This window comes from Callorhinchus milii, unplaced genomic scaffold (assembly GCF_018977255.1).
Source record: "Callorhinchus milii isolate IMCB2004 unplaced genomic scaffold, IMCB_Cmil_1.0 Scaffold7, whole genome shotgun sequence".
NCBI classification, from domain to species: Eukaryota; Metazoa; Chordata; class Chondrichthyes; order Chimaeriformes; family Callorhinchidae; genus Callorhinchus; species Callorhinchus milii.
This window is the reverse complement of record NW_024704748.1, coordinates 27361897-27388017: the sequence shown is the minus strand read 5'-3', so window position 1 is coordinate 27388017 and position 26121 is coordinate 27361897. Positions and strand designations below refer to the sequence as shown.

Here is a 26121-nt window from a genome sequence, read left to right as displayed (position 1 = left end):
CCCCTCTTTATCCTCCCTCAAATCCTGCCTCAAAACCCTCCTCTTCAACCATGCGATTGGTCACCCCCCTTCCTCAACCCTCCCTTCTCCCCCCTGACCCCAGCTTGGGTCTGAAATGCTGTACACTGTCCAGCTCCTTGGGACGTCCTCCTGACTTGAAAGGCGCTATACAAATGTAATCTTGTTGTTGTAAATTGATATTATTCTATGATTCTAATCCCATTCCACTGTTCTGTTCTCATTATGTTTGTGCTGGTGTGAGTCCTCCCTTAATGGAGCTCTCTAGTTTCAACCCATTCTATTGCTCCTTCCCCCTCAATGTCTTTACTGATCCTCGTGGAGGCTTCACACAGAGTAGTGGCACTGTTGGTTCATTAGGGTTGCTGTAGTCTACATCTCATTACCTCCTTATGTGCAGGGTGTGGGTCAGGGTATATTGCCATGTTTCTATGACTGTGGGGTGAGTGAGGCTAGTTCTAGTTCTGTGCTGTGCCGGCCGTAGTTTGATTGGTGCAAAATGAGAGAAAGCTGTAGTCAGGAAGTTAATGTTTAAGTCGCTGGGTAAGGTTATGGCACCTGGTTAGGGTATCGCTGGCTTCACTGCAGTTGCTGAGCTACGCCAAGGCTCTACAACGTTGTACGTTGAGCAGTGAAATCATCTTGTATTGCAGATTGCTGTGCTGGAATTAGTACACGTGACTCCAGTGCTTTCTGCTCCTCCGATTACTTGGTCAGTGAAAATAGTACCCAATGTTTTCCTGTATACAGTCACAGGTCCCTGATCTATCGTCCTGTAGCTCAGTGGTTAGAGCGCTCGCCTCACAAACGAGAGGACCCGGGTTCAATTCCCAGCAGGGCAAAACCGTAGGCAAGTTTCCTTACTTCACACACTCCAGTTTAGCCAGCAGAAAGTAGGAACCCGGTTGTTAGACGACTGACAGATAATAACAATAATAATAATAATAATCCTTGCATTTGATATAGTGCTTTTCACGTCGGGAGGACGTCCCAAAGCGCTTCACAGAACACACTGTAAAGTGAATTGACTGTATATTTGTGGGCGAACGCGGCAGCCAATTGCGCACAGCAATGTCCCACAAACAGTCGTAGATTGAAAATGACCAATTTATTATTTTTTAGTTTTGGAGGGATTATTATTAGGCTCTGTGTGGAGTAAGAAAACTTGCCCAAGGTTTGGCCCTGACCCCCCCGGGGATTGAACTCAGATCTCTCGATTGCAAAGCGAGTGCTCTAACCACTGAGCTGCAGGACTCCACGATCATTTTTCTGGGAGTCTTAAAAAAATTAAAAACCCTTAAAAAAATAATAATAAAATAATAATAATCCATGACTGTTTGTGGGACGCTGCTGTGCGCAATTGCTGCCGCGTTGTCACAGAATACATAGTCAATTCACTTTACAGTGTATTCTGTGAAGCTTTGGGATGTCTCGAAGACATGATAAGGTGCTGTATCAAATGCATATTATTATCTGTGCTCAATAAGCTGGTTGCAGCATTCGGGGCAACCATTGGACTCAGCATCTGGGCTGGAGAGGGCTTTAATGAGCGCAACATCAGCCAGGATTCCTGTTCCTTATCACTGTCCAGAATAACGTTGCTCATTGGGTGAGGTCGGGATAATGTATTGACTGTGAAGCCCTCTATTGTGATGCCCTATATCACAACTTTGAGCTCCGAGTTTAGGCTGCCACCCTGATAAAGTGCTTTCCAACCTTAGCTCAGCATCATTAAGTGCAGCCAGTACCATTAAGAGCCTTTAGGATATCCTGCCAACGTGAAAGTCACTATATAAATGTAAATACTGTTGTATTGAATTCATCCTTACCAACCACCACAACATCTCTCTATTGCTTACCGCCCCCCACCCAAATATCCCTCCAATCCTTCTCAACAACCTCACCTCCCACTACATCCCTAATAACTGATTCCACAACTATTTACCTTTGTGTCATAAAATTCGGGCCCAAACCTTCCACCTTTATTTAGAATTGTCATACTCTGGAATTTGGACCCTATTCACAGTTAGATTACAATGTTGGTCAGGTCACTTTCCTGGCTTATTTCCTTGTAACTTTAGTTCCTGATGATCTGTCAGAAATCATCCTGGTCATTCTGTTCACATTTTCAAGACTGAGGTGGAGAGATATTTGTTAGGTCAGGGTATATAGGGACGTGGGGTAAAGGTGGGTAATTGGCGTTGAGGTACAGATCAGCCATGATGGTGTAGAATGGCGGAACATGCTCGAGGAGCTGAATTACCTCTTCCTGTTTCTATGTTTGTCGCTGTACATCCTGCCAGTTTGGTAACTTACTTCCTCAGCCTAGGTAACCAGTAAACATGCTCCAGTCAAGGTCAAATAGGTCACCATTTAAACGAAGAACAACAATTCCTTTGTCCTCTTGCCCCTACCAGTGCAACACACATTGCAAAACATTTCCTTATTGGCATAATTACACTGCAAACTGCTTCCTCCTTCTGTTTATTGCACTCGTCCACAGAAGGGAAATAGGATTAAAGGAGACTTCAGATCTAATCCCATTCCTCTGTTTTTACCCCAGTGTGAATATGTGTTTAATAAACAGCGACTGTTTGTGGTACACTGCTGTGTATAATTGGCTGCCTCATTTCAACAACAACAACAACAAATTCCGTTTATAGAGCGCTTTTCACGTCGGGAGGACGTCCCAAAGCGCTGCACAGTTAGGTCAGGACCCGAGCATTGGGGGGAAATGGTCAGGGTGAGGGGAGGGAAGGGAGGGGGCGAGGAGGGGGGAAATGGTCAGGGTGAGGGGAGGGAAGGGAGGGAGCAAGGAGGGGGTAGAGAGTCGAGAGGGGAGCTGAAGGCACGGTCAAAGAGAAAGGTCTTGAGACCGGCCCTGAAGGAGGAGAGGGAGGAGGCAGCGAAGGCACTGGGGATGGAGTTTCAGAGCCTCGGGGCTGAGAGGCTGAAGGCCACCGATGGTAGGGCGGTTGGGGCGGGGGACGTGGAGCAGACCGGAGCCAGAAGAATGGAGGGTACGGGCAGGTAGGTAGGGGGATAGTAGGTTGGAGAGGAAGGAGGGAGCGAGGCCGTGAATGGCCTTGTAGGTGAGGATGAGGATCTTGAATTCAATCCTCTGGGGGATGGGGAGCCAGTGGAGGCGAGCGAGGGTGGGAGTGATGTGGGCGCGGTGTCTGGTGCGGGACAGTACACGAGCTGCAGAGTTCTGAATGACCTGCAGCTTGTGGAGGGAGATGGCGGGAAGGCCGCGAGGAGAGAGTTCCCATAGTCCAGCCCATAAAATGCAAAATATAGAGTCAGTTCACTTTACAATATGAAGCACTTTGAGACGTCTCAATGATGTGGTTAGGCACTATATCAAATGCAAAGATTATTAAAGTTAACCTCTAAACATCTCCGAGACATTATTCTACCTGCTGGGTGCTACATACATGCAAGCTGTACCTTTTTTGTGTACAAAACATTTGGATGGTTGCGTCACTGACACACTATCACTCTGTGATTTCATTTCATTAACCTGGGAGGGAACAAATTCAAATGAGGTTCTGTATTATCCTTAAACCAGAAGCCGTGTGTCTACATCTTGTGTCTGAGACTCATTTCTCTGTTACAAGCGGTTAATGTATGCTAATGATTAACCTCACTCTGCTTTTACACAACAGTCGTCTTCCTGCAACTCCAGGCACCACAGAGTAACAAACTCGGTAAGTTTCTTCACAGGAAATGTTTCTGAATGTTTTTCTTTGCTGCTTGTTGGGTACAGTTTGATGATACCATCACTGTTTGAGGTGTGGGTTGAGGGGTGATATTCATGTTGGCTGGTGCCGTACGGTTTAAACTCTATATTGATTCATTTTAGTTACAGGTCGTTTCATTTGTCGGACCCTGCAATACTAACATAACTGAGAGGAAGGCTTTGAAATAGTGTGGGAAGCTTTGATGTACATGTAGTTACTGTGACAATGTGGTTTTACTATAGAAGATTTATGATAGGATAGCGTAAATAGTAATAGATTATTTACAGTGGTCGCTGAATCAGTTATAGGGGGTGTAATTGAAGTTGAGGTACAGATCAGCCATGATCTCATTGAAAGGTGGGACAGGCTCGAGGGGCTGGATGGCCTCTTCTGGTTGCTGTGTTCCTATGTGGCACACGTTTAAGATAATCACAAAGAGAATTAAAGGGGAGGTTTAAGAAACCATTGTTTCCACAAACGACGGTTGGAAAATTTCAGCCAAAAATTGTTGTTGAACTAAAGTCCATTGTTTGTTTTAAAATGGAATTAAATTGATGCTTGAAAAAGAGTCATGTTAAAGGGTGTGTCTAGGTGTGTGAGTGAGTGAGAGTAAGAGAGTGGTCTCATGTAGAGAAAAGCCCTCGGCCAGGAGAGAGGGGCCCACTGGCTTGTTTTCTGGGATTCCTGTTATTGCTTGAATAAATTCTGGGATACTTCCACCTCCATCACTGCTGGATTTGCTTCACCAAGTACGTTGACCAGGGCGAGTGTCACGAGACTGAGAGAGCAATCATGGAAAACCCGCTGCTCCATAAAGTACCTAGTTTGATTGGTGTGGGGGAGGGTGGCATGGCCGGAGAAGGTCCTTCACATAGTGATAGCCATGTTGGGAGGGGCAGCGTCCTGGGGTCAGATGGAGGCCTGGGAGCTGGCATCACAGAATAATAATGTGGTCACTCAATCCACGACTGTGTGTGGGACGCTGCTGTGCACAATTGGCTGCTGTGTTTCATCCACAAAATATACAATCAATTCACTTTACAGGATATTCTGTGAAGCACTTTGAGACGTCACGAAGACGTGATAAGGCGCTGTATCAAATGCAAGAAATATTATTATTATTGAAAAGTAGATTGACTATGTAATTTGTGGGCGGACAGGAAAGGGTTTGGATGATTTAGACTGTGACAATACGAGTGTATTCGGAGAGAATTTGATTCAATTGAGATTGTGCATAATGGGAATTACACAGATTGATACGTCATGGAAACAGGCCATTTGGCAACGAAGGGGAAAGAGATAAGGCACCTACAAATTGTTTCACTTTAAAAATCCAGTATGATATCTCTTTAATTTGTTTATTATTTTTTCATCCTCTGACCAGGTTGGTGTTTGGCCTGAGAGCACAGACTGAGAGTGGTTATAATAATAGTAATAATAATAATTCTTGCATTTGATATAGCGCCTTACCACATCTTCGAGATGTCTCAAAATGTTTCACAGAATATACTGTAAAGTGAATTGATTGTATATTTTTGGTGTGAAACGTGGCAGCCAATTGAGCACAGCAGCGTCTCACAAACCGGATTGGATCGTGGATTAAATGACCACATTATTATTATTATTTTTACTGTTTGCCACTTGACTAATTCCCCTCAGGATTCAGGAGAGTATCTAGAGTGAATTCCACTCCCCCAACATCCTGCACATCACTCCCTAGGGACCTGTTGCTGCCTGCGGTAGAAGCATCCTATTTAGATAAAGTTCACACTAGGGTTTAACCAAGCACGTTCGCTTCCTGGCATTCAGTGCCGATGGCCTATACAACTCAACTTCATAATCTTTGGCTGGATTTGTAGCGTTCAAGATAAATTCAGGGAGCTTTATCGTGTCTCTAACTCGTGCTGTGACTGACCTGGGAGTGTGGACACACAGTGTAGAGGAGCTTTACTGTGTCTCTAACCCTGACCTGGGAGTGTGGACGCACAGTGTAGAGGAGCTTTACTGTGTCTCTAACCCTGACCTGGGAGTGTGGACACACAGTGTAGAGGAACTTTACTGTGTCTCTAACCCTGACCTGGCAGTGTGGAGGAACAGTCAGTTTCACCCAGTTTCCATCGTGAAGCATCAGGCAGTGCGGAATGAGGTCTGATATCTCTATGCACAGGAGACGGGGCAGCCAGGTGAATGATGAGACATTGTTTGCAAATAAAACTGGTTGCTGATAATTTGTTTCTCCATCTTCCCAGCAGGTCTCTGCCTTTCTCTGCGATCCCATTAGGAACAAGCAAGAGCGTCAATACTGGATCGACTTAATTACTTGAAACATTTTTTTTCTTGTATTAGTACAATTTTAATTTCCATTGTATCACTGCCCCATTCCCGATGTCTGATATGGCTTCCCACCAGCACACTGCCTCACCTCACCTCACTATCTCCAGACTGTGGCCCCTCATTTGTGTTTTCCTGACATGTTTTCCACAATCTGTTATCAGTCGGACCTGCCAGAGCACAGAGCAGAAGTTCCACAGGTTTCCTCAAGTCACCTACAGTGACAATCCAAACCCTGACCCCGGAGGGTTAACAGCCCTGTACAGCATGGTCCACACCTTCCTCAACATGGTGCAGCCCAATCCTTTCCCAGCAGGTGAGCAAACTCGACCATTCAGCAAATCCCTCCCAACACTCAGTGAGCAACCGGGTATCAGGGAGAGACAGAAAAGGAGAGAGAGGAGGATTTCATCCAACAAGAGCACTTCCAGCTTCTTTCACATAAAATCTCTCAAAACTCACACACCGTGAGTAAAGTGCTAGGCTATAAGGAAATGTTGCACATTGAGCTCAGATCATCAGAGTCAGTCGCTAAAGCTGCACCAAGAGTACAAAGTACAAATCACATAGATTTACATGGAATATTCAGTAAGAATATGTTTCTCCTAAATCACCTTTGAGATGCCCCATTCACTGTCTTTTACTCGTGCCCCTTGTTATGGACTCACCAACAAGTGGGAACAGCCTATTCCCTTTTCTCCAGCTACCGCCCCATCTCTAACCTCCCATTCCTCTCCAAGGTCCTAGAATGAGTCATCGCGTCCCAGCTCCGCTCCCTTCTCTCTCGCCATTCCCTCTTTGAACCCCTCCAATCCGGCTTCCGCGCTGCCCACAGCACGGAAACAGCCCTGGTCAAAGTCACTGACATTCTGAACATCTGTGATCAGGGCTCCCTCTGCCTCCTTGTCCTCCTCGATCTCTCTGCCATCTTCGTCACTGTCGACCACTCCATCCCCAAACACAGCCTCTCCTCTTTACTTAATCTTCGCAGACCTGCCCTTGCCTGGTTCAATTCCTATCTCTCTCACCATCTCCACTTTGTTGCCTCCATCGGTTTCTCCTCCAGCCCCCGTACTGTCATGTCTGGCGTCCCACAGGGCTCGGTCCTTGTCTCCTCTTTAATATCTACATGCTCCCCCTTGGTGACATCATCCGCAGCCATGGGGTCAACTTCCACATGTATGCGGATGACACCCAATGCTATCTTTCTGCCTCCATCCTCAACTCCAGGACCACTGCTGTCCTGACAGACTGCCTGTCGGACATCAAGTCCTGGATGAGGGTAAACTTCCTACAGTTGAATGTGAACAAGACTGAGGCCCTCCTGATTGGCTCACACCAGTGCCTCAGCACCTCAGGCTCTGGCAGCATCACCTCCATGGTTATACACTACAGCTCACTACAACTCACCAACCAGTCAGGAACCTGGGGTCTTGTTCGACCCTCAACTGTCTTCTTCCCCACATCCAAGCCATGACCCACTCTGCCCTCCCTCACCTCCGTAACATCGCCCGACTCCGCCACTACCTCACCCCTCAGGCGCTGGAACTCTTGTTCATGCCTTCATCACCTCCAGGCTCGACTATGCAAACGCCTGCGTGTTGGCCTTCCCAACTCCTCCCTCCACAGCTGCAGATAATCCAGAACTCTGCAGCCCATGTCCTCTCCCGCACCAAACTCCGTGACCCCATCTCCCCCATTCTCTCCCGACTCCATTGGCTCCCTATCCTTCAGAGGATCCAGTTCAAAATCCTGGTCCTCACCTACAAAGCTCTCCATGGCCTCACCCCACCCTCTGCGACCTCCTAACCCCCTACGAACCCGCCCGCTCCCTCCGCTCAGCCATTTCCGGCCTGCTCCAAGTCCCCCGCCCCACCCGCCCCAACTTCTGGAATTCCATCCCCCGGTCACTCCGCCTCGCCCCCTCCTTAGCCTCCTTCAAGTCCCGCCTCAAAAACCCTCCTTTTCGACCATGCGATCGGCCACCCCCCCTTCCCCTCCCCTCCCTTCTCCCCCCTGACCCCAGCTCGGGTCTGAAATGCTGTACACATTGAGACATCCTCCCGACGTGAAAGGCATTATACAAATGTAATCCTGTTGTTGTTGTTGTTATGCTAATCATATGAAACTTGTTTATAATTTTAAACACCTCTATCAGGTCCTCTGTTAGACATCTCTTCTCTGGTGAAAAATGACCTAATCCGTCCAGTTCTGGTCGGATGTCACAAGATCGGTTTGCATGAAGGTGGCCCTTCTGCCCATCTGATCTCATCACTCCGGAACATTCTCCTGGCCGCACCCATCACAGCATCAATCACCTTTTCTAACAGCTTGTTACAGTTGTACATTACCTTCTGGGTCTGTCCTGAAATGGCTCTTTGCAACTCTACATCTGTTGTCTCTTCTACTGTCGTCGTACATCTTAAGATTAACTCAATTGTTGAGAAATGTATCTACTCAATTGTGCCGGTAACAGCCATTTTGTTCTGTTTTGTAGATTTAATCCAATCTTTAATCGAAGACGTCAGTGACTTTGAGGACCACTATATAAAGGTGAGGACCACAGTGAGAGCAAACTTAGTGAGGTAATACACACCGTGAGTGAGGTAATACACACCGTGAGTGAGGTAATACACACCGTGAGTGAGGTAATACACACCGTGAGTGAGGTAATACACACCGTGAGTGAGGTAGTACACACCGTGAGTGAGGTAATACACACCGTGAGTGAGGTAATACACACCGTGAGTGAGGTAATACACACCGTGAGTGAGGTAATACACACCGTGAGTGAGGTAATACACACCGTGAGTGAGGTAATACACACCGTGAGTGAGGTAATACACACCGTGAGTGAGGTAATACACACCGTGAGTGAGGTAATACACACCGTGAGTGAGGTAATACATATGGTGAATGAATGGTAAGACACACAACAACAACAACAGCGTGCACTTATATAGCGCCCTCCACACAGGGTAGAATCTCAAAGTGCTTAACAGTGGCAGAGCCCGACTCCGAGCAGCCGGGGGGTGGGGCGGAGGGTGTGAGGGACGACAGGAGCCGGTGCCAGTCGAGCGGAGGCACTGGGTGGGGGATTGGGGAGTGAGGGGGTTGGAGAGGGAGGGAGGTGCCAGAGAGTGAAGGGATTGGACACAAGTGAGAGGATCTTGAAGTCGATCGGTTCGGTGATGGGGAGACAGTGGAACCGGGGCCAGAACTGGTGAGATGTGGGGACGGAGTATGGTCAGTATGAGCTGATCTTGTGAATGGTGGAGCTGCGGAGACCAGCGAGACTGAGGGAAGACACACAGTGGATGGATAGTAGCAACTGTGATCAAGTAAGTGACAACCCTAGCAACTGTGACTGGGGGTATTTTCTAGCAAGTTAACTTGCCTTGGAAGATAAACTTTATTATTCGCTGTTGGTTGCTTGTTTACTGAGCCACTCCTTTACCTTTCTTATTAGAATTGAACCCCAGGAAAGTGATCCATCAATTGACTAACAACCGGGTTCCTACTTACTGTTAGGTAAACAGAGGCGTGTGGAGTAAGGAAACTTGCCTAATGTTTCGCCCTGCCTGGGAATCGAACCCAGGTCCTCTCGCTTGTGAGCGAGTTCTCTAGCCACGAAGCTACGGAACTCTGGTGGACATAGTGTCTCACTCGGCCTTGTGATCTCTTGTTCAGATATTAGAATACCAAATTGGTTACCTGGTGTGTGCCGCTATCGGGATCCTCTTCTTCTGCCTGATGCCAATCGTAGGCATGTTCTTCTGCTGCTGTCGCTGCTGTGGGCTGTGCGGCGGGAAGATGTATCACAAACAGACCAAATCAGTGAACTGTAAGCGTCGTGGCCTGGCCATTGGCCTCTCACTGGTGACCACCTTCATGCTGTGAGTTTGTGCTTATTTCCCTGCTTCACCATTGCCTTTTCTATTCTCTCTCTCAAACTATGTTTGATCAAGGAGGGCTGGGGTGGGGGTGCCATTAACTGGCAACCAAATGTCATGATCCAGAGGCCGATACCAGACACCCAGACACTGCCATTGAGAAGGTGTGGGGAAGAGGGATCACCAGTGTGATAGTCATTGTATCATAACCTCTCTGGCTCACACATTAATGTCACTAATAATTAATAAGAATGATTCATAGCGTCTTTCACATCAGGAGGATGTCCCAAAGCACTTCACAAGATATACTATAAAATGTAGTGACTGTGTGTTTTTGTGGGTGAAAGCAGCAGCCAATTTTGCGCATTGCAATATCCCACAAACAGCCATGGAGCGAGTGACCAATTTTATTTGGGAGTTTGTCAGCCAGGACAGCGGGAGAGAGAGAGAGAGAGAGAGAGAGAAACTCCTGTCTCTTTTCGAATAGCGCGAGATCTTTAACTTTCACCTGAACAGTCACAGCCAGGGACTTGGTTTAACGTCTCGTTAAAAGGATGGCACATCCATCAATGCAGCGCTCCCCCAGCACTTATACTTGCGTTCGCCCACAAGTATACAGTCAATTCACTTTACAGTGTGTTCTGTGAAGCGCTTTGGGACGTCCTCCCGACGTGAAAAGCGCTATATCAAATGCAAGGATTATTATATTATTATTATTGGAGTGTCAGCTGGACCACAAGGGTTCCACATTCTGAAGTGGGGTTTGAACCCACAACCTTCTGACTCAAGAGGCCAGAGTGCTACCAGCTGAGCCAGGCTGACACACAAAAATTAATGTCATTATTATTAACTGAGTCAAAACCCCTTCACCCTGAACAGGGCCGGAAACATCTGTACCTTCATCAGCAATGAGAAAGTGACGAACGCTGTGAGAGGCAGCGCCTCGTTACTCAACAACACCGTGGACGACCTGGGCAGCTTCTTAAACACAATTCCAACTGTGAGTCACTCAGCGTCACTCTCACACCCACTCTACCTCAATACCACTGTCATACCCACAGCCATTCCTACTGTCACTCTCACCCTTTCTGTCACTCTCACCATCAATCTCGCCATCAGTGCCTATTGGTGGGTTTAGCAGCCAATCTTCACTGGTGGTAGCCAATTCTCTATTACACTTCTGGAGTGGGAGTGAGTGAGGTGCCTGGAATTTGAATGAGGGAGGGAGGGGCCTGAAATGGGAGTGAGTGAGGGACCCAGAGTGGAGTGAGGGAAGGAGGGAGGGATGGACCTGTAGAGGAAGGGAGGGAGGGAACGAGCGAGCGAGGGGACTGGAGTTAATGAGTGAGGGAGGGTGGGACCTAGAGTGTGAGGGAGGAAGGGGCCTGGAGTGGGATTGAGTGATGATTAACTCTTCTTATTTCGGGTCTTTGGTGCTGTCTACTTGTAATTTATTTCTCCTATTATTCTTTATCACTTTCCAGCAAATCACAGAAATTACCAACGCCAGCTCCGTCCCAATAAACAAAGTCAGTCACAACCTGGACAGTGAGTATTAACACATTACACACCTCCACCCCACCACCTACACACCTCCACCCTATAGAACACTTTCCTTCTAAGTGAAAGGCCTGGGTTCGATTCCTGGGCAGAGCAAAATGTTGGGCAAGTTTCCTTACTCTACACGCACTCCTCTGTTTTACAGTATATTCTGTGAAGCACTTTGAGACGTCTTGAAGACGTGATAAGACGCTATATCAAATACAAGAATTATTATTATTATATTATTATGTCAGAATCCCATCACACAGAGGATACAGTTCAGGATCCTAGTCCTCACCTTCAAAGCCCTCCATGGTCTTGCTCCTCCCCCTATCTCTGTGACCTCCTAACTCCCTACTCGCTCCCTCCGCTCAGCGGGCTCCAGCCTGCTTCATGTCCCCTGCCTCGCTCGCCCCACTATTGGCAGACGGGCCTTCCACCACTCTGCTCTCACCCTCTGGAACTCCATCCCGCAGTCCCTCTGTCTCGCCCCCTCCCTTGGCACCTTCAAGACCCATCTCAAGACCTTCCTCTTCGATCGTGCTTTCGATTTCCCTCCTTCCCCCCCACCCTCCACATTCCCCGACGCTGACCTCCAGCTCGGGTCTGTATCTCGGTCTGTCCAGTGCCTTGGGACGTCCTCCTGACATGAAAGGTGCTTTACACATGTCATTTTGTTGTTGTTGTTGGGTAGGACTAACTTACACACCACAGGCAATCACACTGATCAGTTCTCCCCCAATGTGAATGTCAGATATCGGTGAGATTCTGGGTGGAGAGGTTCTGCACTCGCTGGGAACGACAATGTATCCGGCGCTAAACTCAGCGTCTCAGCTCGCACAAGGTGAGCGTTACTCTAACCCTGACCTGGGAATGTGGATGGACAGTGTAGAGGAGCTTTACTGTGTCTCTAACCCTGACCTGGGAGTGTGGACGCACAGTGTAGAGGAGCTTTACTGTGTCTCTAACCCTGACCTGGGAGTGTGGACGCACAGTGTAGAGGAGCTTTACTGTGTCTCTAACCCTGACCTGGGAGTGTGGACACACAGTGTAGAGGAGCTTTACTGTGTCTCTAACCCTGACCTGGGAGTGTGGACACACAGTGTAGAGGAGCTTTACTGTGTCTCTAACCCTGACCTGGGAGTGTGGACGCACAGTGTAGAGGAGCTTTACTGTGTCTCTAACCCTGACCTGGGAGTGTGGACACACAGTGTAGAGGGAGCTAAGGTAGTAGAGATAATGTACCTCAGTGTGAGTACAGGGGGCGGGGATACTGGGGGCAGAGTTATGGAGGGCGACGATAGGAGGGAATACGGGGGGCAGGGATACGGGGTGGGTACAGGGATACGGTGGGGGGCAGGGATATGGGGTGGGGAGGGGCAGGGATACGGGGTGGGGCAGGGATATGGGATGGGGGGGCAGGAATACGGGGTGGGGGGGGCAGGGATACGGGGTGCGGGGGGCAGGGATACGGGATGGGGGGCAGGGATGGGGGCAGGGATATGGGAGGAGTGCAGGGATGCGGGGTGCGGGCAGGGATATGGGGTGGGGGCAGGGATGCGGGGTGGGGGCAGGGATATGGGAGGAGTGCAGGGATACGGGGTGGGGGCAGGGATATGGGGTGGGGGCAGGGATGCGGGGTGGGGGCAGGGATATGGGGGGAGTGCAGGGATGCGGGGTGCGGGCAGGGATACGGGGTGGGGGCAGGGATATGGGGGGCAGGGATGCAGAGGTCGACGATAGGAGGGGATACAAAGGGCAGAGTGTGGTTATACGGAGGGCAGAGGGCAGCAGATTATATCACTGTACCAGTCTGTGCTTCACAGATGTGAATGACATCACAAGAAACCTGCAGCTGGTGAGATCAACCTCAGGAACTCTGCAGGTACAGCTGGCGACCGTCACCAGCAACCTGACCGCCATCCAGCAGGAGCTGGACCACACAATCATCAACTGCTCGCCAGCCTGTGACAGCGCCAAGCCTCTCCTCACTGATCTGGTCGTCATCCCTAACTTCAACAAGGTACACAGGGACTCGGGCTACAGTGTCTGAACCCAACATGCACATGCACATACATACATACTCACACACATACACTCACACATGCATGCAAGCACGCACACACAGAAGCACACACTCACACGTATGTACACATGCACCGCACAGGACTAGATTGGAGTGAATTGTTCCCTGTGACCTGCCGTATTCTGTACACATGATGATGGGGTTTCCAGTGAGACTGAAATGATTTACTTTATTGTGACAGATCGCTAACCTGGACCTGATGATACAGAACATGGAGAAAGTCATGAAACTCGAGCTGAATGTGACAGTGCAGAAGGTCTGACAACAACTTGCTCTGACAACAACTTGCATTTATATTGTGCCCTTCATGCTGGGTAGCATCTCAGAGCACTTAGAAGCACCATAGGTTCTTCAAACTGTTTACACTCCCACGAGTCTATTATTCTCTATCATACACCCACAGTCACTCTCACTCTCCCTATGTTGCACACTCTCAGTCCCTCTCTATCTCTGTGTCACGCACTTCCAGTCTCTGTCACTCTATGTCTGTCACTGCTGATCTCTGTCACTCTCTCTCAGGGAGTAACGTATCTCCAGGGCTGAACAGATTCTGTCACGTTGCAAGGCTTAGTTGACCAGCGTGGCCAGCTCGGAGGTATAGAGGCTTGTCCTCAACTCTGTGAGCCACAGTGTCAGCTGGATAAACCCTGGGAGGTTACTCGCTCCCTGTTTGTACACTTCATTAGCCCCTTGTGATTATAGCTATCTAGTATTTGTGTAAATGGCTTTCCTTTGCCACGAGTGTCAGCCTGGCTCTGTTGCCCTCTCACCATTGGGGCAGAATGTCATGGGTTAAAGCCCCATGTCATAACTTAGAGCTCCCGGGTCAGGCTGATGCCCCAGTGCAGTGTTGGAGGTGTGCCGCATAGTCAGAATTGCCGACCTTCAGGTGAAACATTAAATCGAGGTCCTGTCTGTGCCTGGTCAGGTGTCATTAAAGCTCCCAGTCAGTGTCTGGGAAAGAGAAGGGAGTTTCTCTCTCCCAGTGTCCTGGATGACAATCTACCAGATAATTCGGCCATTCACATCATGGCTGTTTGTGGCACCTTCCTGTGTGCAAAATGGCTGCTGCATTTGCCTACAACTCACTTGCCAAATATACAGTGTTTTGATATTCTAGGTGTTTACACCAAATACAATATTAATATTGATAAAGTAAAACTCACTGATTATTCTTTATCGATACTCACCCGAATGTTTATTCTTTTCCAGGGATACAAAGCTTTCAATGACACGCCAGCCCTGATAACCAACCAGTCAGCCACTACAGTAGTCGGTACGTCCAGCCCATCACAGCCAACCAAACACAGGCAGACAGACAGTCTGAGGAACCTCACACTCTGAGTAACATGACCAGTTTCACCCACAAAATACAGTCACTACACTTTACAGTATATTCTGTGAAGTTCTTGGAAACGTCTTGAAGACGTAATAAAGCACTGTATCAAATGCAAGGATTATTATTATTTATGTTATGTGTGGGCCTTAGAATTGGGTTATTCCGGGCAAGTGTGTGAGTTCTCTGGGTAATGTCTACTCTTTGCACCAACACATTCCCAGTCTGTGAGGGTTGGCTCTCACTGTCCCCCTTTCTCCTCTCGCATTGGGCAGAAGTGAAGGAGAAACTGAAGAACATCGAACAGCAGATAAACAGCCTCACCCAGGACATACCCGTGTTCGATGTCGTTAACTCAGTCAACTCCGAGCTCAACAAGATTGTCTTCTATCTGAATGAATACCTTCCAAAGGTAGAGGAGATCAACCTGTACAGGTGAGGGCTTCTCATAAAACCTCTGCCCCCTTCAGCCTCTCTGCCCCCACTCTTTGGAACTCCATCCCATAATCCCTTCCCCTCACTCCCTCTCTTGCCTCCTTCAAGGCATGACTCAAGACCCTTCTTTTTCACCGTGCCTTCAGCCGCCCTCCTAGCCCCTCTGCCCTCCCTCATCCCAACCCTGCCCCCCCCACACTTTGGTCCTGATCCCTGACTGGCCTGCGCCTTGGCATGTCCTCCCAACATGAAAGGCACTTTACAAATATAATTTTGTTGTTGTTAAAGCCACCCTCATGCACCCAGCTTGATATACCCCACAAGCCCCTCATATTGTGGAGTCCTGTAGCTCAGTGGTTAGAGCATTCGCAAGTGAGAAGACCTGGGTTTGATTCCCAGGCAGGGCGAAATGTTGGGCAAGTTTCCCTACTCCATAGGAACCTGGTTGTTAGTCGATTGGCGGATCACTCTTCTGGGGGTAATAATCCCTTCAAAAAAAAATTGGTCACTCAATCCACGACTGTTTGTGGGACGCTGCTGTGCGCAATTGGCTGCTGTGTTTCCCCCACAAAATATACAGTCAATTCACTCTACAGTGCATTCTGTGAAGCGCTTTGAGACGTCTTGAAGACATGATAAGGCGTTGTGTCGAATGCAAGGACTATCATTATTCCTGTGTTTAGGTGGATTGCTGGCATCGTGCTTTGCTGTATAATTCTCCTGGTTTTGCTACTTAACTACCTCGGCCTCCTGCTGGGAACCCTGGGCATCAAACGCAACGTGAACCCCACCAAACGCAGCTGCACAGCCAACTGCGGAGGGCAGCTCTTAATGTCGTGAGTAGCCATCTCCAATTCTCTTCTCCTGTAGTATACAAGCTGCCCTGGGGACACAACAGAGCTCTCTTCCTGACCATCATTGTCTCTCTCTCTGGTGCCTCATCTCCCAGGAGTTGAGATCAAGGTCCTTGGCAATACTCGGCTGGCACTGCTCCCCACACTCCCTCTTGTGCTGTCACTGACCTGAGAGTGTGGACAGACAGTGTAGAGGAGCTTTACTGTGTCTCTAACCCTGACCTGGGAGTGTGGACACACAGTGTAGAGGAGCTTTACTGTGTCTCTAACCCTGACCTGGGAGTGTGGACACACAGTGTAGAGGAGCTTTACTGTGTCTCTAACCCTGACCTGGGAGTGTGGACACACAGTGTAGAGGAGCTTTACTAGTGGAGTCCTGTAGCTCAGTGGTTAGAGCACTCGCTTTGCAAGTGAGAGACCTGAGTTCAATTCCAGGCAGAGAGCCAAACCTTGGGCAAGTTTCCTTACTCCACACAGAGCCTAATAATAATCCCTCCAAAACCAAAAACAATAATAAATTGGTCATTTTCAATCTACGACGGTTTGTGGGACATTGCTGTGCGCAATTGGCTGCCGCGTTCGCCCACAAATATACAGTCAATTCACTTTACAGTGTGTTCTGTGAAGCGCTTTGGGACGTCCTCCCGACGTGAAAAGCGCTATATCAAATGCAAGGATTATTATTATTATTATTACTGTGTCTCTAACCCTGACCTGGGAGTGTGGACACACAGTGTAGAGGAGCTTTACTGTGTCTCTAACCCTGACCTGGGAGTGTGGATGGACAGTGTAGAGGGAGCTTTACTGTGGGTCTATCCCATGGTGTACTGCACTGTGCGATACATATGTGTGATTGGACAGTGACATTGAGAGTCTATTAGACCTAAACCCCCTGAGAGGGGCTGTGCAGCTCCTTGTGTTAAAGCTGCCCTGACCGGCAGCCGCTACCCGTGTGCAGTGACTGGGTGACTTGTGTATCCAAGCTCCTTGTGACTCTGTTTGTTTGTTTCTCAGTGGAGTCGGCTTAAGCTTCATCTTCTCCTGGATCCTGATGATCCTGATCTTCATCCTGTTCTTCGTGGGGGGCAATATATATTCTCTGATCTGCAAACCGTGGAACAGCCAGGAACTCCTCCAGGTAACCCCATTCCCCGGTCACTGGACTCACAGAGCCTTCGAGGACAGTCAGGCTGTTCTGCGGTGATGGTGTTTTTCTCCACATTTTCACAAACTAGCCCCGCTCACTCTCTCCCACTCACTCTCTCCCCCGCACCCCCCCACCAACCGCATCCCCTGTCCTTCTCTTCAAACATCCATCTAATTCCCTTTTAAAGAAATTGTCTCAACCACAGTCTGTGGCAGAGAATTCCACATTCCTATCATCCTGTAGCTCAGTGGTTAGAGCACTCCAGCGAGAGGACTTGGGTTTGATTCTTGGGCAGGGCGAAATGTTAGGTAAGTTTCCTTACTCCATATGTCTCTGTTTTCCTAACAGTAAGTAGGAACCCGGTTGTTAATCCATTGGCGGATCACTGTTCCAGGGATAATTCCTTTTTAAAAAAAATAATTTGGTCACATTAATTCTTGGCTGTTTGTGGGACGCTGCTGTGTGCAATTGGCTGCCACGTTTCGCCCACAAATTATACAGTCAATTCACTTTACAGTATATTCTGTGAAGCGCTTTGAGACGTCTCGAAGATGTAATAAGGCGCTATATCAAATGTAAGGATTATTATTATTATTATCCTGTGTTTAAAGAAATGTGAACCTCCCCTTTAATCCTCTGCGTGCGGACTGACTGATTCACCGACCAACAAAAATACTCTATTCCTGTTTTAAGAAAGCAATAATGAACGTAAATGAGCGAACATTAAATATAGAAAAGAAACTCTCTTTCCTCAAACCGCAAGATGTGATTTGGGAATATTCTCGTGACTGAGTGACAACAGCAGCTTTCGGCACTCAGTTGGGACGTTATATTCTGAGGTGTGGAAGTACCTCATTCACACCACCAGGTGGCAGTCTGGGCCGTGTTACAGAGTCCTGTCGTGGTTCGACAGTGTTTAAATACAGTGTATATTCAAATACAGTGTATTTTCTTCAGGAATAATAATAATTATAATATAATAATTTGACACAGAGCCTTATCACTTCCTCGAGGCGTCTCAAAGCGCTTCACAGAACACACTGTAAAGTGAATTGCTGTATATGTTGTGGGCAAAACACGGCAGCCAATTGCGCGCAGCAACGTCCCACAAACAGTTGTGAATGGAGTGGCCAAATTATTATTATCATTATTGTGTTTTTTTAAGCGATTATTACTCCTGGAAAAGCAATCTGCCAGTCGACTAACAAGTGGGTTCCTACATCGTGCTGGGTGACCAGAAGCATATGGAAACTTGCCCAAAGTTTTGCCCTTCCCGGGACCCAGGTCTTCTCGCTTGCTAGGAGAGCGTCTAACCACTATGCGACAGGACTCTGTACACACATGAGCCAGCACTGACTGAGACACTCACGCTGAGATCTTTGCTTTGTGTTACAGTTTATAGACACTCCAGGAGTCATCCCCAACTTCAACCTGGCAGAGACACTCGGACTCCAAAACGTGACCCTGAACATCTCCAGTATTTACAAGTTAGTGAGATCTCCAGAGCTGCCGTAGGATTGTGTCACTGAGAGCTTTGCCCCTCGACCGATCAGACACAGTGTATTGGCTACACTGCGATTAATAGCACATCTGCGATGTGTATCCGAATCACCGTCTGGTAAACAGTGGATCAGACCATTGTGCGCTTGGCCCTACTATGTTCTGCTTCATTGTGGAGTCCTGTAGCTCAGTGGTTAGAGCACTCGCCTCACAAGCGAGAGACCTGGGTTTGATTCCTGGGTAGGATGAAACGCTGGGCAAGTTTACTCACTCCACAACACACCTCTGTTTAACTAGCACCAATCAAGTAACAACCGGGTTCCTACTCACTGCTGGTAAACAGAGGCGTGTGGAGTAAGGAAATTTGCCCAACGTTTTGCCCTGCCCGAGAGTCAAAGTCCTCTCACTTGCGAGGCGAGTGCTCTAACCACTGAGCTACAGAACTCCAACAGAAGTCAAGCTGGTGTTTAGCTGGTGTGACCAGACCCCTGGCTGAGCCGCCCTGGCCTGTGGGGGGGTTGGGGGTGGGAGGGGGTGCTTCTCTCCAGCCTCCCCTCCCCTGACACCTTGACCTTGTGTTCTCAGTGACTGTCGGAACAACACGCCGCTGTGGGCAGCCCTCCATCTCGAGCAGGCTTTTGACCTGGACCAATACCTGAACCTGAGTAAGGTGGGTCAGCTTTCCGCGGCCTAACACTGGCAACAACATCACAACATAAGAGGTTGCTGGCAAAAGAAGATCAATCCAGTTCACCTTCCACCATCCCAGCAGCCACTTGACATGTCGTGTCCCAAACTATATACTGTCTTCCCAGATATCATTTCCCAACAAAAATCTATCCCATTTCCTCTTGAACAAATCAACACTTTGATGTGTATCTGTCCCACACTCTCTCTCTCTCTGTGTTCCACACTCTCTCTCTCTCTCTGTCCCACACTCTCTCTCTCTCTCTGTCCCACACATTCGCTCTCTCTCTCTCTGTCCCACACACTCACCGCTCTCTGTCCCACACACTCACCGCTCTCTGTCCCACATGTTTTCTGATCTCATCTTTAACAGAATTGTTTGTCTTGTATTTCAGTACAAGGAGGAAATCAATAAAACCTTTGATAAGATGGATGTGGATTTATCCGGGATCACTTTACTGAACTCCGAGGGGAAGGAGGCCCTGACAAACCTGTCCAAGGCTGGCCTGAGTAGCTTGAACTTCACCAGCATGGCTGAACAGGTCAGACTCTCTGCACACATTCCCCTTCCCATGGCTCAGTGGTGAGGTACAGTTGCAGTTCACACAGGCCTCTGCTTCCATCCTAGTGTGGCTGAGTTACTGCTCTCAATGGGAGGAGGATTAGGGACTGGGACAACAACAACAAAATTACATTTGTATAGCACCTTTCACGTCTGGAGGACGTCCCAAGGTGTTGGACAGTTAGTATTTCGGAGCCGAGCTGGCGGTCGGGATTGGGAAGGGTGGAAGGCAGGGGGGGGAAGGAGGGCAATTGAAGGCACGGTTGAAGAGGAGATTCTTGAGATGGGTCTTGAAGGGGACAGTGAGAGTGTGAGGTGTGATAATGAGGAGTGAGGGTGTGTCACAGTTTGACGTAATGTCAGAAGTACCACAATAATCAGTGTGCGGTGGAGTCCCGCTCCTGGTTAGATGGAGGCTCGAGGACTCCTGATTTCAGGAATGCTGATGGATGTCTTGGTGTGGCAGCCCCTGCAGCCTGTTTCTCTCATAACGCTCTGTTCTGATCTGCAGCTCAAGCAGCCTGTCACCCGGGGAGACCTGCAGGAGGCTGCCAATCAACTGCAGTCGCTCTCATCCAGTATGGTGAGTGACGAGGGGCATGCTGACGATCACCTCCACCCTCCGCCTCTCACCCTCCGCCTCTCACCCTCCGCTCTCACCCTCCGCCTTTCACCTTCCGCCTCTCACCATCCTATTTCCTGAGGTAAAGCTTTCAACATGCACAGACTCAGTCTTTCTGGGATTGATCCAAGCTCTGTGCTGGGTGGCTGCTCTGTGCTGGGTGAATGGTACTTATTGTGTAACGTGTCTAACTATGATCTTCTAGACAGTTTCAGTGAAAGATAAACTGATTGACTTGAGTGAGAGGCTGAGAAAGCTGAACAGCTGGATCATCAGCAACATCCAGCCTAACATGGTGAGTGTCCGCAGGATATCAGAGAACATGAGTTACCTCACACTGACGTTCATATTCCACCTGTACACTAACCAGCTCATCTTAGCCCTTTCAAGACACCAGGTCATCAGTCGTGCCTTTCAGCAGAAGCACAGTGGGCACTGAGTACGGTGTGTGTGAGGTGTGATGTGAGCACACAACCCAGTGAGGGAACCAATGTTAGAGGGACCAGCTGTGAGGAACAAGCATTTTAGCCATGAAAAGAGACATCGGAGGGGATCTCATGAAGGTAGTTAAGACTCTAAATGGCACTGAGTGTGAAACCCCGAACAATAACCTCAGAATCCAAGGTGTGAAGAGCAGGTTTGGGACAGTGTAGAGGGAGTGTTCTGTGTATGTGGGACTGTGGATGGACAGTGTAGAAGGAGTGTTCTGTGTATGTTGGAGTGTGGATGGACAGTGTAAAAGGGGTGTTCTGTGTATGTGGGAGTGTGGATGGACAGTGTAGAGGGAGTGTTCTGTGTATGTGGCAGTGCTGAATGGGTAAAGGTTTCAGGATTATCTAAATATTGACCCAAAATATCACTGTTTCTTTTCACTAAGGTGAGTTTGAACTACAGCGTCCAATACCTGCAGAGAGTGACACCACACACAGAGGTATGGAACACCAACTTCCAGTGGCTTACTTTAGCTACCTTTAGTTACTGACTGACTCTGTCCCATGTGATGAAGGGAGGCATATAGCACAGTGTTTCCTTTCAATTCAACATCTCTCTCTCTCTTCACCACCCACATCTGCCCAGCACTGGATGCTACAGCTGGAGAACAACAACAATGACAACAACTTGTATTTACCAGCATCCCTCACGCAGAACGACATCCCAGAGTGCTTGACAGTGGCGGAGCACAACACTGAGCTGGAGGGAGGGGGGAGGGACTGTAGGCACAGCCGAAGAGGAAAGTCTTCAGACGCGACCTGAATATGGGGAAGGAGGCGGCAAGGCAGACTTCAGAGGAATCTCCAAACCCCAGCCCCAAGTTCTCACTTCATCTCTACACATCATGTCTTTCCCTATTACCTCCCTTGCCCCATCCCTCGCTCCCTCCCTCCCTCCCTCTTCCTCCTACATTCTACAGGATTTTAAACCTTAAGCTTGGTGCCAGCTAACCACTGTTTAAAAGATCTTTTTTTCGATATGTGATAAGAACATAAGAAATAGGAGCAGGAGTCGGCCATTCAGCCCCTCGAGCCTGCCCCGCTATTTAATAAGATCATGGCTGATCTTCTAACCTAATTCCTAATTCTAACCTAACCCACCCTTTCGCCATATCCCTTAATGCCTTTAGTTTTTAACTTAAGTGTCAGACTTTGGTTTCCTTCTCTTTTTCAGAGTACTGCCAGCACTACCTTAAACAGGATTGAGTCTGCGCAGAGTGCTCTCCTCACTGACGCACCGAGCATCATCACAGCTGTGAGTACGATATTCTGAGTTGTGAGACCCACCAGAAGAAAAGTCATCAAATCACAGGGTGGAGATGGACACTTTGCCCGGCTCTGTAACCTTCTCCACACTGGCCTCCCACCCTCGCTGTGCAGTCTCCTCAGCTCCTACTGTCTGCTTCACCGAACGTGCTCTGGTGCTCACTACTGACTCCCTTCCCTGTTACACTATCGGTGACTGAACCTTCACACAACAACAACTGGCACTGATGTAGTTAGTGCCCTTCATGTAGGACAATGTCTCCGAGCCCTGATGCCCTGCACTAAACTCCTGAGCTAATCACCCCCATGGGAGTGTGAGGGGGTGGGCAGGGAGTATGAGGGGGTGGGCAGGTAGTGTGAGGGGGTGGGTAGGGAGTGTGAGGGGCTGGGCAGGGAGTGTGAGGGGGTGGGCAGGGAATGCGAGGCTTTGGCACCATTCGGGTACAAACTGCACACTTGCCGCTCAGTCACAATCAACTCTGTTACAAATAAAAGCAAAACCGCTCTCTCTCTCTCTCTCCCTGTGTCTGTCTGCAGGAGACCAGCTTCTTCCTGGACTGCCAGCTGGATTACTTTGATCAGTATCTGCAGTGGACGAGGACAGCGGTGAGGCCTGTGCGCGGGGAAATGTCTTCATTCAGGACTGAGTGTCACTCGAAGCTCAGCTTAAGGAGGGGCAGACCCTGAGCCTGACCTCACGACATTACCCACAAACAGTGTCAGTCTGCACTCACTGTGCTAATGTGGTCAGAAGGTTCTGAGTTGAAGCCCCATGTCAGGACTTTGAGCTCACAGTCCAGCAAAAACTGTGTAATTTCCTGGTCTGTGCAGAGCAGACATTCCTCAGTAACCCGTCATCTCATTTGCTGCAGATCACTCAGGAGATGGCTCAATGCCTTCCCGCTGCTGACGCGATCGACGCCACTGAGACTATTGCCTGTACTTACATCGTGAACTCGCTGGTAAGAGATACACTGCAGGAGGAGAGGGAACTGGCACAGTGAGACCTTCCAATAAACCCCACACGGATGGGTAGTGCAGAGACTGCGTACCTCGGTCTCTAACCTGAGCTGTCACTGACCTGGGAGTGTGGACACACAGTGTAGAGGAGCTTTACTGTGTCTCTAAACCTGACCTGGATTTGGATGAGTGACTTTGTGTGTTGTCTCTTGTAGAATGCCTTCTGGTTCAGCCTGGGCTGGTGCACAATATTTTTCATCCCGAGCATCATATTGGCCGTGATGCTGGCAAAATATTACCGGCGGATGGACATGGCCGACGATTACGAGTGAGTGGACAACGGAAATCAGAGGAACCAGCACTACACACATGGCATTTTCTATAACTGAATGTTAGAGAGGAACTCCAGCCCAATCCCCTGACAATATGCTGCCTCGCACTGAGCCCAACAGCTCAGAAATCCCCATCTGTGCCGAGTGGCTGATCTCAGCCCCGCTCTGTGTGTTACTGATCTCAGCCCCGCTCTGTGCTGAGTGGCTGATCTCAGATAGAAAAACAATTTGCTGTTTATGTAACATGGGTCTCAAATCCATAACCTCCGACGCAGAGGCGAGAGCAGTACTGACTGACCACCACACCAGGAAACTCACTGTCTTTCTCCTTTTCTTTCCCTTTTAGGTATGAGGGCAGCAACATGGAGCTGTAAGTACAGAAAGACACCAGCACAATGTGCTGATGAGGTGATCTTAGTGTCATAGTGGGTGTGAGGAGAGGGTGGGCTTTGTGTGGTAGTGGGTGTGAGGAGAGGGTGGGCTTTGTGTGGTAGTGGGCGTGAGGAGAGGGTGGGCTTTGTGTGGTCGTGGGTGTGATTAGTTTCTGTAGCCCTTTTTCAACATCTAGAAACACTTTACACTAATTATTCTGGGATTGTTGGCCAGGACACTGGGAGAAACTCCCTTCCCTTCCAATAGGGCAGGCAGACGCTGGCTGGGGAGTCTGTCTACACAGCTCTGTGCAGGAACCTCAGCCTGGCCCGTGAGCTCAGAGCCCTAACACGGAGCTTGAAGGTACAATTTTCTTCAAGCCAAAGACAGGTCTGTGCCGGTGGCTGCTGAGGGTTGCACTGTGTGTTGGGACATTCCCAGTGGGGAGCGTAGGTTGTTTGGTGCTCAGCCTCCCTGTGCACCAAAGAACCAGCCCATTAGAACCATTATTAATCCATTATACACCCTATGTCTGACCAACCCACTGTGCCACTCCCTGCCAATCCCTGACCTGTGCTTCCTGAAGAGGCACCTGTTGAGGGAGGAAGGTACTGGCAGCCTGTACTGTTGCTCCCTGTCACACACCGAGCAGGTGTGAGCCAGGCCTCAGGAGGATACGGTGACTCAGACAGAATGAGGGTTATCCATCTGCCTGTCAGTGTGTCACTGCGCAGCTCAGTGAGTACATTGTTTGGTAACTATGAAAACAAATGAGAATTTTGTTGCTCCTTTGATTCAGGGTGGCATCTCAACCAGCACCAGCATTTAAGTTTCCTCGAGCCAATGTCTACAATTAAAGAGGTGTTGGAGGTTGGAGGCTGGAGATTGGATATCGTGTTCTCCCTCTGGTGTCTGTGTGTGTGTGTGTGTGGGTGAATTGCTGGAATTCTTTATACCTCAGCCGCTGTTGTGATCTGACACAGGAGTTGGTTTGGCCAGAGACTTGTTGGGAAAAATCCCTCAATATTGCACTTTCCTTGGGAAGCTCAATGAAGATTTCACTACCTTTTCTCTCTCAAAAAATACTGATAATTGTTCATAAACCAAACACGAAGGGGCAGTGTTACCACAATATAATTTACAATTAACATTTGTACGGCACCTTTCATGTCGCGAGGACGTCTCAACAAAAACAAAGCTGGCTGGGCTGGGGCCAAGGGTGGGGGCACGGAGGGTGTGGGAGCGCGTCGGAGAGGTGGGAGTGGTAAGATGACCGAAGGCGTGGTCAAAGAGGTCCGTTTTGAAAATACACACGCCTCACGACAACTCTTGCGACATAATGCACAGATGGCACTGGGAACGTTCTACATGTGACTCGGGTGGGAACGATTTAATGGGCAGACGCTGTCCCTTTAACCACGCACAGTTTATGGTCTGTAGATGATTTCAGTGATTGATATTTTGCAAAATACCAAAAAATCAACTCTTATATTAAATTAACGTCTCCTTTCAGAAAAGCTCTCCTGTTTCTCATTCCATTCACTGTGGTGAGTGAGACTCTATCCTTGGGCCCAAACTTCCGGCTGAGGCCCAAACAGAGAGGGAGAGGGTAAGAATTCTCCACAACTCGCTCTGGCAGACAGGCTGAGACTATGTGGAATTTAAGGCCTCGGTAGCAGCCCCCCACCTCCCCCCTAAGCTTGTGACCTGCCCAAGATTCCCCGATCTGTGTCACTGGCTGGATGGGAATGAGGAAATCAGTGAGTGAGTGTTGTTGTGATCCACCCTTATACTCACTCACTCACTCACTGTCAGGCTGGAGTTCCACAGACAGAAAAGGAGAGAGCAAACTAAATATATACATCAACCCTCCCACCCCCTCAGAAAGGTCCCCCTCTCCGGCCTGTGTGTTTCATGATATTTCAAGATATTTAATGTTAATGA

At 48.8% G+C, this 26121-nt stretch overlaps 1 protein-coding gene across 2 annotated transcripts; it reads left to right on the top strand.

The window, feature by feature from the left end:
• Positions 1-3596: 3596 nt before the first annotated feature.
• prom2 (prominin 2) lies at positions 3597-25694 on the top strand. 2 transcript variants are annotated; one of them, XM_007905692.2, is made up of 25 exons: positions 3597-3728; positions 6014-6408; positions 8590-8645; positions 9783-9988; positions 10865-10985; positions 11470-11533; positions 12282-12371; positions 13354-13550; positions 13795-13869; positions 14826-14889; positions 15225-15384; positions 16068-16220; positions 17253-17376; positions 18781-18872; positions 19471-19555; positions 19968-20114; positions 20646-20717; positions 20962-21051; positions 21634-21687; positions 22422-22502; positions 23051-23119; positions 23386-23475; positions 23689-23801; positions 24152-24175; positions 24977-25694. In XM_007905692.2, the coding sequence occupies exons 2-25, from the start codon at positions 6147-6149 to the stop codon at positions 25032-25034; spliced, it is 2547 nt and encodes an 848-aa protein (XP_007903883.2). In that variant the 5' UTR covers positions 3597-3728; positions 6014-6146; the 3' UTR covers positions 25035-25694. The 2 variants fall into 2 exon arrangements, with proteins under 2 accessions (XP_007903883.2, XP_007903882.2); XM_007905691.2 differs by having other exon boundaries at positions 6011-6408.
• Positions 25695-26121: the final 427 nt, after the last annotated feature.